This window comes from Plecotus auritus, assembly GCF_963455305.1.
Source record: "Plecotus auritus genome assembly, chromosome: 11".
Taxonomy (NCBI): Eukaryota; Metazoa; Chordata; class Mammalia; order Chiroptera; family Vespertilionidae; genus Plecotus; species Plecotus auritus.
In genome coordinates this window covers 9,253,279-9,266,380 of record NC_137777.1, presented here as the reverse complement: position 1 = coordinate 9,266,380, position 13,102 = coordinate 9,253,279, and the positions used below count along the sequence as shown (strand labels likewise).

At 41.7% G+C, this 13,102-nt stretch overlaps 1 protein-coding gene across 1 annotated transcript in view; it reads left to right on the top strand.

The window, feature by feature from the left end:
• CDH17 (cadherin 17) overlaps positions 1 to 4,383 on the top strand; it is a 45,817-nt gene extending 41,434 nt beyond the window's left edge. The window contains exon 16 of the mRNA XM_080646562.1: positions 3,504 to 4,383. Coding sequence (XP_080502688.1) covers positions 3,504 to 3,604 — 101 coding nt within the window. The 3' untranslated portion in view covers positions 3,605 to 4,383. The remainder of the gene's footprint in view (positions 1 to 3,503) is intronic.
• The last annotated feature ends 8,719 nt before the right edge of the window (positions 4,384 to 13,102 follow it).

Genomic DNA, 13,102 nt, shown 5'->3' with positions numbered 1-13,102 from the left:
GATGCCTGATAGGATTTCAGTCTTCTTAAGTTTATTGAGACTTGTTTTGTGATCTACATGTGTTCTATCCTGGGGAATGTCTTATGTGTGCATATATATATATATATATATATATATATATATATATATATATATGTTAATATGTATCTATTAAGTTAATGTGGTCTAATGTGTCCCTTAAGGTCAAATTTTCCTTGTTGATTTTCTCTCTGAATAATCTATTCATTGATAAAAGTGGGGTATTAAAGTTCCCCTTTTAATGTGCACGAATTTCGTGCACCGGGCCACTAGTAATTGTATAACTGTCGATCTCTCTTTTTATGTCAGTTAGTATTTATTTACATATTTGAGTGCTCCTACATTAGGTGCATAGATGTTTACAAGTGTTACATCCTCTTGTTGGATTAAGCACTTTATCATTATGCGATGCTCTTCTTTGTCTCATCTCACAGTCTTCGTTTTAAAGTCTATATTGTCTAAGTGTTGCTACCCCAGCTTTTTTTAAATTTCCATTTGCATATGTCTTTTTCCATCCCTTCACTTTGTCTGTTATATTTAGATCTGAAGTGGGTCTTTTGTAGACAACATTATGTATAGGTCTTGTTATGTTTCCCTTTCAGCCACCCTCTGTCCTTTGACTGGAGCATTTAGTCTATTTATATTTAAAGAAATTATTTTGATAGGTATGTGTTTTTTGCCATTTTGTTTGTTGGTTTCTAGTTATATTTGTAGTTCTTCTCTGTTCCTTTCTTTTTCTCTTGCTTTCATCCCTTGTGATTTGATGAGTTTTTTTAGTGTTATATTTAGATTTCTTTCTCTGTTTTTGTGTGTATCTATTATAGGTTTTTGGTTTGTGGTTACCATGAGATTATATAATCTATATCATAAAAGGACTGTAATGGCATCACGACCAAACAACCAGTGGCTCTCGCGGTGGGCGGGGTGGGATGTCAGCGGTGTCCGCAGAGCATGCGAGGTATCACAGGGCAATGGATATGGCCCTGATGGTAGGCTAGGCCTAGTGGACCCTACACACGCAAGATTTAATCGTGCGCTGAGCCTCTAGTAGTATATAATAGTCTACTTTAAGTTGTTGATTGCTTAAGTTCAAATGCTTTCTAAAAGTACTATATCTCTATCCTTCACCCATTTTATGTTTTTGACATTATGTATCTTTTTGTGTGTGTATGTTTGTATCTCTTAACTAATTATTGTTGATATAAATGATTTTACAACTTTCGTTTTTTAACATTTATATTAGCTTTATAAGTGGTTGATCCACTAGTTTTACTACATGTTTGCCTCTGCTAGTGAGATTTTTCCTTTTATATATTTTCTTATATCTAGTTTTGGCCTTTTTTTTTTTTTTCTGCTCACAGAAGTTTCTTTAATATTTCTTGCAATGCCAGTTCTGTGGTGATGAACTCTTTTAGCTTTTGCTTGTTTGAGAAACTCATTTTCTCTCCTTCAATTCTGAAGGATAAGATTATCTGGTAGAGTATGTCTTGGTTATAGGTTTTTCCTTTCATCACTTTAAATATATTGTACCACTCCCTTATGGCCTGCAAAGTTTCTGATGAAAAATCAGCTGATTGTTTTATGGGGATTCCTTTGTATGTAACATTTTTTTTTCTTGCTACTTTTAAGATTTTTCTCTTTGTTTTTAACTTTTGACATTTTAATTATGATGTGTCTTCATGTGGGTCTCTTTGGGTTCATCATGTTTGGGATTGTCTGTGCTCCCTGTTCAGGGGTGGGGAATGTCTGGCCCACAGGCCGTATAAAGCCCTTGAAATCATTTGGTCTGACCCTGCCAAGGCATTAGGGGTGAGTTAATTAAATGTTTGACAAACTATAGAAGGCTAATTTATAAGTTGACAATTTTGTATGGCCCACGAATGATATTATAAATATCCAAATGGCCCTTGGCAGAAAAAAGGTTCCCCATCCCTGCTTGGAATCTGTTTCTATTGCCAGGCTAGGGAGATTTTTCCAGCCAATATTTATTCACATAGGTTTTCTGTCATCTTTCTTTTCCTTCTGGAACCTCTTTAATGCAAATGTTAGTAAACTTGATATCCCAGAGGTCTCTTATACTCTCCTGATCATGTTTTGTTTTTTTTTTTGTTTTTTTATTCTTTTTGCTGTTTTGATTGGGTGATTTCCATTACTTTGTCTTCCATATCACTTATCTGGTGTGTTTTTTTAATCAGCTAATCTGCTGTTGATTCCCTCTGTGCATTTTTTCATCTCAGTTTATTGTATTCTTCAGTTCTGATTGGTTCTCTTTTACATTTTCTATCTTTTTGTTCTTTCTGTGTATATCCATACTTCTCCTGAGCTCAGTGAGCATCCTATGATCATTACTTTGAACTCTATCTGATAGATTGCTTATCTCCATTCATTTGGTCCTTTTTCTGGGGTTTTATCTTGTACTTTTGTATGGAACATATTCCTCTGTCTCCTCATTTTGCCTAAGTCTCTCTGTTTATTGTACATATTAGGTAGATCAGCCATGTCTTACAGTATGGAGAGTGCCCTTATGTAGAGGTGTTCTGTGGGGCCCAGTGGCACAATTGTCATGATTACACTGGTATGTGGGACAGACCCCTGGCTCACCTGGATGTGGTGTTCAGTTGCGACTGCTGCTGATGCACTGATGTAGCATGTAGGCCTCTGGTGTGGGTGGCAGAGATGTGTGGGGGTTAATCTCCCCCTGCCCCCCGCCAGATTGGGGCACTTCTTTGGAGGGGCTCCAGAGCCACCAGGGGCCACCTTCCAGGGTCCTTGCTTTACATTTCTAAATGGGTCTCTGAGCATCCAGTTCTTTCTGCCATGATTTCTCCTGTGAACTTAACTGCCACATTAATTAAAAAACAACTCCCTTTTCCATATTGGTCTCTGACTTATAGTACATATTTAGTGCTAAAAGGCACAATGTAATTTTGAAGGAGTTCAGAGATGGGTAAAATCTCAGAGGTTAGATAGTCTCAATCTGGAGCCATGAGGAAGGTGACAAGGAAAATGTGATATTTGATGTGGACATAGTGAAAGTAGGCTTTCGGCAGGTGAACACGTCTGAGAACAGCTTTCTGGTTGTTCTAATTGGACTACTTCTTCTATGGAAAGGGATGAACGACTGGAATCAACATTTATTGACTAAGTACAAAGTTCAGGAACTCTGTCTGATGCTTACACATTTAATTTTAAGAGTAGTGCAGGCATTAGATTCTATATTCTTTGATAGAGACCAAGCAATAGCTACCAGCTTAGATATGATTTGGACTTGGTGCATACTTACTGACAATAAGAAAAGTGATAAGCTTACTTATCCAAGAAGGTCAAGGCCTACAATCCCCTTTTCACCAGGACAAAACAATTTTGTTGAACCACAAGAATAAATGAAGTTGTATGTGTCACTTCTTCCTACCAGGGTACTTATTGCTTTATAAATAAATGTATTTTAAGATTCCATCTATTTGACCCTGAGTTTTCTCTTTCAGGTATAATTTTAACAGTTGTGTTTATTCGAATGAAGAAGAATAAAGGCAAAGATAATGTTGAAAGTGCTCAGGCATCTGAAGTCAAACCTCTGAGAAATTGAATTTGAAAAGGAATGTTTGTACAAGTGCCATTTGGATAACACCACCATTTAATCCCATAGTTTTTGCTTTTCAACCAACATATACACTATAATTTTTTACAGATATGCCTTCTTGCCCTTTAATATTTTATTACTTTTAGGTATTTTGTATGCTATAGACATCAGAGATATTTTCCATTTTCTCATGATACTTTTCCTTCTGCAAAAGCCTTAGCTATTTATCCCAAAACAAAATATATGTGTTTTTCCCCTTTAGGGAAAGATGGGATGATGAAATAGTCTGGGGTGTCATTTGTTTTGTTTTTCTTCATCAAGGAGATTTATCAGTCATCTACCACAGAACTTCCTGGATTCAATTTATGCTTCTTATCCATCCTTTCTCCTTCACTAATTTAAAAACATTTGTTGGAGAAAAAAACAAAGTAAAGTTTTATTTAAAATTAAAAGATGAACTTTGTCTCTTAGTTTGAACAGAAACTCTTTGGTGTTGTTAGCCTCCTGTAGTTCAGTGTGGCTTGTGTTGCTCTTCGTTTGAGGTTCTTCTACTTGGGAGTGCCTCAAGCCCTTCACAGACCACATAGAGGCCCACGGCAGAAACAACCACTGGCTGGGTTTACGCACTACCTACTATACTTGCATGCTGCCCATGTTTTCTTTATGTGTATATTAATAAAGTTTTGGTTATTGTATATTTAATGTGTGGAGGAAAATAAGGAAGCACGAAAGAAGTAGTGACAAAGATCAAGAATAAATGTTGGCTGTGGTTGGTTTTGTTGCCTGAATCTCTTTGGTTCTGTTTCCTCGTTCTTTGCATTTGTTGAGAAAGGGCTGGATAACAGTGGTTACCTATGTTTATCAAAATTGCCTTCCACGTAGAGTTAGCCCAAGAGGAGGGGTCTACAATGAAATAACATTTCACTGCTCTCATGACCATGGAATGGGTTTAAGGCAAATATGCTAGAAAATTTAAAATTTAAATGAGAACCTTAGAGATTTGGGAGCATTTCTCGTCCCAGAGATGTTTTCTGACTCCTGATTTGAGCCTTGAAAGCATTCGACGTTACACAACCTCTCAGAATTTTCTGAAAAGAACTCATATCTAAGAAAGGTGCTCTTACAGTAATGGCTGAAGCAGGCCATGGAGTTATATTTTTCATAAATAATCCTGCTTGTGGGTTCCTATTCTTAAAGTAAAAAAAGTGAAAACCAAAGAAAAGATTCAAACTCTGTTTCTAAGACTTCAGAATTGCTTCCTTGTCTCCTGTGCTTCAAGCTCTTTACCTGTGTTTCGTTTTGTTGTTGTTTTCCACACGAGGCTGTTGGGAGTCTCATGATGGGTGAGGTTCTCTCCTGGACCACCACACATTCAAAGACAAACCAAAGAGGACAAAATCCAGAAACACCAAAAGCATATTTGCTTCACAAATGATTCCCTCACCTAAGGGATAGTCTAACATCCTCAGCAGCTTCTATAGAGATTTTTGCTTGTGTGTTATTGACCAAGAGTGGCTGTGACCTGACATTTAGGTCACTTAAAAAAAAACTGCATTATTGCTTGTCCTGCTTATTTTCAAGAAATCATATTATCATTACTGAAAGCCCAAGGCATTCCCAAGGTCTTTGGTTTTGGTTTTGGGTTTAAGTCTGCTGAGATGGGCTTAGGAGGTCTCTCCTGCCTCAATTTAATGTTATCTTCTCTGGACCAACTTGTATCACGTAATAATAGGCTGAACACATGGAACCTTTACATCTAAAATCATTGATTAATATTCATACTTCTTGTGCTGTTTCGTTCTTGGGTGGGCCCTTCCTCCCAACCTTCTCTTCCTTGCATGACCGGGCCCTACCCATTTTTAATGTCGTAAAGACCACTTTAAATACTGGTTGCTGGGAACCAATTCCAGCATGTCATAATTACAAGAGTTTCACCAAAAGGTTGGTGAAGTTTGGAGACTCAACAAGGGCTGAGTCACAAAATGTAATTATCTGTTGGAATGGCTAAATTGCACTTCCCCCAAACCTGAATAGGATTATTGCTTGCTGCCAGACAGCTCAGAGCATCTTAATCTGCATGTTATTGCCTCCTGTTGGCCAAACACCTGAACAGCTGTAGGCTATTCCTCAACCTAACAATGCTTCTGTAAAACCTACCCTTTGAAGTATATTATCTCCACCTTGCTTTAGGACAAATTGTGTTAATAAATAGCATGGGGTCCTTAGACAAGGGGTAGTCTTTAGCTCCTTTAGCTGAAGCACCTCTGACCCCCAATGCCTTTCAAAATTATCTTTCGTCCTTGGACTCCTTCTTAATCTATGCATCAGCTCCTTTCTCCAGATTGCTGCACCCCTTCCTAATGCTGGGACAAGAACCCCGGCAACTGGTCCCTCTAGGCAGGCTTCTCTGATTTCCTACAGGAGATCAGCCCACTGCCTCATCTGAACTTTCACACTGTGGTGAGGGAAAGTGTCAGGCTAGGATTCATTCCCTCTTCGGGTAGGAGCACTTCTATTTCCCATGACCCTCATGAAGTACACACTCTGAACTCCTTGAGGGCAGGAGACCAAGTCTTATTATCATTGTAACTTTGTTGCCAATGAAGAACCTTCAATCAAATAGCTTCTTGGTAAGTGCAGAATTAAATGGAAGAGTTCTAAGACCTTCTAGAAGTTCAGTTATTTGCTCTTTTTGGCAGAACAAGTTGCCTCAATTCAATTGTGTTGAACATTTTGCCTGTTAACCATATAAACCAAAATTAGCGGACACATGAACAAATAATGAAGCAAGACTTGATACTCTATGGAGATACAAGAATAATAAGCATCCTGCTAGACAAGTAAGATAAATAAATGCCTATTGAATGGCAGGCAGAACATGTGTAAAACAGTAACAAGTCTTGACCTTCAAAATACATGGTCTGGAAATCCATGAAATTCAAAGTTGTGCAAGTATTTAAAGTAAGTGAATCAAATCATGTGTTTTATTATACCTGGTTGGGGATGGGGGGCAGGAACAGTTGACTTAAGAGACTATAATTGGTGAGGTCTATCTCTACTTCTAAAATCCTTGAAGGGATTCTAAAATATGGCCATCTGAGGTGCTTTCTGAACACTGGGAGTTGATTTGTGATGCACAGTAAAAGCGAGGTCAGCATCCATAATGGTTTCCCCCAAACACCCTAATTCCTAGGGTGAAGAGCCATATGAGAATTCAGCTAGGAATGAAGTCATTTGGGTCTGTGTTTTCTGGAATTCTGCCCTGAATAGTTTTCTTCTTGACATTATGTCCAGCTCTTTAATAGAGCTTAACATCAGTAATGTGCATAGCCCTTTTATAAAGCCCCAGAATGCTTAGAATATAAAAGAAGCATAGACAAATTCTGAGAGTGTGGGAAAGGGGAGAATATTAAGGGAAAAAAGCATTTGTGGAGGGTAAGCATGCCTTCACTCTGATGGTACACGGTGGAGCCTGCTCTGCTATGAGAGCCTTAGCCATAGAGTCATCTTGGTGGGTGACAGGATATTTGCTCCCTGAATTAGGACACTATCAATTTAGCTAAGGATCAACTTTTCTGGATTAATGAATTATGCATTTAATTCACAATTACTATTAATTACTTGTTTTTATTATTCCTAATAAGCAGACAGGAAGTCGTGGTAACAACCACTACAGCCTTTTTTCATGCAGTTTTCTTTCCATTAATCTTCTCACTCAGCAGAATCCTGTCAGGTATTCAGAACGAATTTTATTTATTTACTTTTAAATATATTGTATTGATTTTTTACAGAGAGGAAGGGAGAGGGAGAGAGAGTTAGAAACATCGATGAAGAGAAACATCGATCAGCTGATTCCTGCACACCCTCTTCTGGGGATGTGCCCACAATCAGGGTACATGCCCTTGACCGGAATCGAACCTGGGACTTTTCAGTCTGCAGGCCGATGCTCTATCCACTGAGCAAAACTGGCTAGGGCTAGAAAGAATTTCAGATGTGCCCAGACTCCAGGTTCAAAAATCTCCCACCAAATGTTTCAGTGAATGTTCACAATAATATTTAGCCTCCTTGGACTGTTCCTGTCTCTGATACTGTGCTGCAATCAAAGCCTAATTATAAGATCAACTGAAACTATTTTAAAGAAGTTAAAGGGATGAAAACCCCTTTGGAGCTCCCGAGAGACTTGGTCAAGGCTCCCAAGAGCTGGGAACAGTCAGAGAGCGATGCAGAATTTATAAACCAGGTGAAGAGTTTTGACACCCTGGAAAAAGCTCTAAACTGTGTCAGTCATTGAATTACTCAACTGGAATTACTTTCAGATGAGCAACTTTGGGGCTGACATTACCAGCGTTTTAAACTACATCATATGTTCCAAAAGCAAAATGGAAAAATAATAAAGCCCCAAAGCACAAGAGTAGTGATGCTGGCAATTGGGATATGCCAAAGAGAAGCTATAAAGTGCTTCCTTAAAGTGAAAAGGTATGTGTGTATGTGTAGTATAGTATATTTAGGGGTACTTCCTGTGTTTTCAGGCATCCGCTAGGGTCTTGGAACATATCCCCTGTGGATAAAGAGGAACTACTATATGTGCCCAGAATGGGACAAAGACCAAATACATATTTCTTAGATCACAGTATCACAGATAGTTAGTGTATGATAAATTATATTCATTAGTATTATTGTTCTCTCTCTTTTTTTTCCCCCTTTCTCATATCAAGGCCTAAATGTAGCTGCCTTAAGACCCAGATATGTGATCATAGGGACATTCCAAAAATGTAGATGTTTCTGGTATTAAACAGAACCATGAGGACAAGACTTTTAAGCAGAGGGGAGCCCCTTCCCCCCCACCACCACCAAAATCCTTTAAATCACAACTATCCAGAATTCTTCTTTGGACAACATTGGTCACAGGTGTTTTGTTTTGTTTTTTAAATATATTTTTTATTGATTTCAGAGAGCAAGGGAGAGAGAGATAGAAACATCAGTGATGAGAGAGAATCACTGATCGGCTGCCTCCTGCACATCCCCCACTGAGGATTGAGTCTGCAATGTGCCCTGACCGGGAATCAAATCCTGATCTCCTGGTTCATAGTTCAACATTCAACCACTGAGCCACGCTGGCTGAGTGGTCACAGGTGTTCTTAAAGCAGCCGTGTGGGCCTCTCACTGTGGTTGCTGTGTTTGGGGATCAGAGAGCCTGGCCATCTGAGGTGCTTTAAGTCCTCAGAGGTTCTATAGCTGTAAGAGCTTGTCCCAGTGGCCAGCGAGCTCTCTGCCTTCACCGCCAACCCCAAGGCCCTCTCTCCTCTTCATTTGTCACTCTCTCCAGCAAATGAATTTCTCTTGGCAGAGTTATCCTGAGCAAGACTGCAAGTGCAATAGGGATAATATTTTGAAAATATTAATCTGATAAAGATTTCATTCGCTTACAGTGCTTGAGTCATGAGTCTGAACATTAGGCTTATTACTCCGAGAAAGATGGTGGTTGCTTCTAAAAATAGCAAAGATAATATTTTTCATAGCCCATTCTTAAATATGGGTTTCCACATTAGAACATTCCAAAGCATAGATTGGCTTATTTTTCACAAGGCCATCTGGCTCCAATGCCTGCTCTTCAGAAGACACATTCCTCATGCCTCTCAGTTGGGGGTAAAGGAAAACAGCATCACATAACAGCTCCTCGGTGAGGGTTCTCATCTTCACCCATGCCAGCTGGGCCCACTGTCCTCTGTAATACTTATGGAGCACTTGCTAAATGCTTAGGCTTGACATTTACTTATATAATGTTCACAGCAGCGCTGAGGTTTCAAGAGATTCATTCACTCAGCGTTGAGTACCTATTGTTTCCTGGGCACTGGGAACACGGGGATGAATAAGACATAGTCCTTGCCTTCAGAGAGGTCGCTTGCGTAAGACATTGGAAGTCAAGGCAGAGCTGAGATTTAAATACAGAACTATTAGGCTCCAGGTCTTGTATTCATCTCACTCTGTCCAACACACTTTCATTGACTTCCTCAGGTGACAAGGCGATAAAACAGCTGGGACTTGACCCCAGGTCTCCCATCCCAATCTTCCTCCCACACCACCGCAGCACTGGAGACCCTGAATGTGGGCAAACCCCATGGGAAAGACTGAGTGGGGTTGGGGTATAGGGTCTCACCTGGTTCCGAGGCACCACCCCAACATGGACACCTCTTTTCAGGCCTGCCTGAGTGCCCACTGGTCACATCGCCTTCCCACTGCTGGGAAAAGACACCCACGCCATCCCTCATTCTTGGCTTGTCCTTCCTGGGATGCCTGCAAGACGGCAGGGACTAGTGTAGGCTTTTATTTATTCTTGTCTCCTTGAGGTTTTGCTTATGTATTCTATTTCCCAAAGTGCTGAGTGATAAATTGTCTTTTTTTTTTTTTCTGGTCGGCTATGGCAGAGCTACGCACAGAATCACACATTTTACAAGAAATTGCTACCGATGTACACTGCTCTTTAAGGCTGTCCTTGTCACACAGTCAGAGCACTAGTCTTGACCTCCAGAATTTGTCTCACCTACTGAAGGAAGCAGCAAATATAATTTTTGCCTAAATGTTTATGGTTTTAGAAGGAAGTCTGGGATTGTTTCAATGCGGATTCAATCCAGTTAGCTGAGCCAGCATTTTAAGGTCCGCTGAAGTGTAAGGTCACTAATGGGATCTCCCAGGGTGAAGGCTGAGGGGCGGGCAGGGATGAATGCGCCGTCTGGGACTTGGATTTAAGCCGCAGGGAGGTTTTTTAGCGTAGTGACATGACAACAGCCATAGACAATACTAAACAAATATTTTAGGTTCCAGAAGCAAAGAAGCATTGAACAGACTGTCAAACTACAGTGGGAAGGCAGAGGAGGTTTTGTGGTGGGGGTGGGCTGTAAGAGATCAACCAAAGGACTTGTACGCATGCATATAAGCATAATCAATGGATAAAAGACACTGGGGGGAGGGGGGCAGGTAAAGGCATGTACTGGGGGGAAGGGGAGGGTGGGGGAGGTCAATGGGGGGAAAAAAGAGACATATGTACTACTATTTTTAATACTTCAAACAATTAAAAAAATGTAAAAATATAAAATAAAATAAAATATATTTTAGGTTCCAATAAAACTTTATTTACAAAAACAAGCAGTGGGTCAGATATGGCTCACCAAGCAGAGCTTGCTAGCTCCCATTTAGAGTAGAGTCCCTGCCATCAGACTGCCCACCTTACAGCCTCTGCCTTGAACTGGGGACGTTGGACAATCAGCTGAATCCCTCCAATTCTTAGATTTCTTACCTTTAAGTCAGGCTGCCTCATGGGATTGTTCTAAGGTTGAATGGGATGGGGTTTACTTAAGGCAGTGGCTGGCTGCTGATAAGAACTCAATGAATGTTAATTATTACCACTAAGCCAGTAGCCCCTCCAGCAGACTTTCTCTGGTGAGGACACACAGCAGTGATGACAGCTAGAGGAGCAGAATGAGGGGACCCTGAGCCGCAATGCGTTGTAAACAAATTCTTGGGGAAGTGCGAGACTTTACTCAGGGCCCTTCTCCAAAAGGGTGTGAGGACCTGAGAGCCTTCTGAGGCTTTCTCTGACCTCCCCATGCAAACGGGGCTGGCTTTGCTCTGATGTCATGTCTTGTTCAAACCTCTGTTAGGGTCGTTGGAGATCCCGCTGAGGTCGATCGATGATCAATGCTTGTCCCACTCCATTGGGAGCCCTCCTTCTGGGATCCAGGACCCTGAAAGGGCTGGGCTCAGGTTAGGTGATTAGTGTGTTGTTTTATGTACTGTCAGTGTTGAGAGCCCCATGCAGGTAAAGAAATGGCTCTGCTGTAAGAGCCCTGCGCTCTGCAAAGCCAGGCCAGTGTTGTTGTTTTTTAAGTAGAGCAGAATGGGGTTTATTGAAGGTACATTCCAAATGAGGAGTGGGCCAGGAGAGAGAGAGAGAGCACAAGAGAGAGCACAAGAGAGAGCTGAGAGAGAGAGCGCGAAAGAGAGAGAGCGAGAGAGCCAGTCCAGTTTGGAGGAAGTTTTGGAAGGACCCCAACATGCTGCTAACATCCGCCTCCTTTCACTGCAGCTCCTCAGGTGGATCTTCTCATTCTCTGAATGTGTTTCCTTTCTTTCCACGGGTCAAGGACTGCCGATCCCTGTAATTCTTATCAGATGTTCTCCAATAACCCATAGGCCTCTGATTATTACCCATCTTTTTTCACTTATAGAAATAAAAACAAGTTAAAATGCCCAAGTCAGACAATCGGAATGTGGCCACTCCATGGCGGAGGGAGGCCATGCCACTGTGCAGAGACCCAGATAAACGAAGCGAATGCGGGCCAGGCAGCCGTTTTCCAGCAGGAGGCAACCTCCACTGCTTTCCTGGCCAAGTCGGGAAGGGAAGTGCCAAATGGGGACCTGGCTGACATCCACCTCCATCCTAGCAGACGCAGATCCATGGCCCTGGCACCTGGTCCATCTCTTATTTGAATTGCTTTTGAAAGCCCGGCGTAGGAAAGCCAACCAGCTCTGCAACACAGCGTGCTACTGGCTTTGGCCAAATGTACTTCAGCTGCCTGCCTCTCCATTATGGTGAGTCATTCTGTGGAGCGGGGAGAGGGCGGGAGAGAAGGGAAGAAAGCCTCTTTACAAAGAGTGCAGAGAAACTGGGGCCACCACATCCCAGTTCTTAGTGCAAACTGGGCATTCTTGCTCCCTTCGGTCTAAGCCACAGAGTCAGGAGTGTAGCGAAAGGGAAGGATGGGGGCCTGGGCGATAAAGACCCAAACTAGCAGATCCCGGTGCATGGGCAAGCATAGCCCCAGATGCTGAAACACATGATCACATTAAATTCCCACAGAAAGCCGGAGTCCTTCATGCCAGAGCACTTCTCTACCATGAGACCTAAGTGTGAAGGCAACTACCAAATCGTAATCAGTCTCCACAGCCTCCCAGAGGTTCTGTCACTGCCTCGTGCTGTCCCCAAGACCAGGGAGCATTTGCTGTTGGCTTTCCTCAAACCTGGCTTTCTCTCTTTTCTTCCCCGCAGGGCCAATGCACACGCTATTCCCTTCACTGGGAGCTCTCTGCTCCTGACTCCCCTCTCTCTAGCCTTCCATCTAGTTAACTCCCTATTTAGGTCTCAGTTCAAGTTTCCCTTTAATGGGAGAGCCTTACCTAAGCCTGCAGTGTATGGCAAGTGTCTTAGTTACAAGTTGCATTTCTTTTTAAAAAAATACGTTTTATTGATTTGAGAGAGAGAGGAAGGGAGAGGAAGAGAGAGATAGACACATTGATCAGCTGCCTCCTGCACGCCCCCGACTGGGGATCAAGGCCACAACCCAGGCGTGTGCCCTGACCAGGAGTCAAAGTTGGTGACCTCTTGGTGCCTGGGATCACACGCAACCAACTGAGCCACACCGGCTGGGCACAAGTTGCATTTCTTCTCCTCAAACCTCTTAGCTCAGTTTGTAATCACTATGACCTTCAGGCGTCCTCAAACTACGG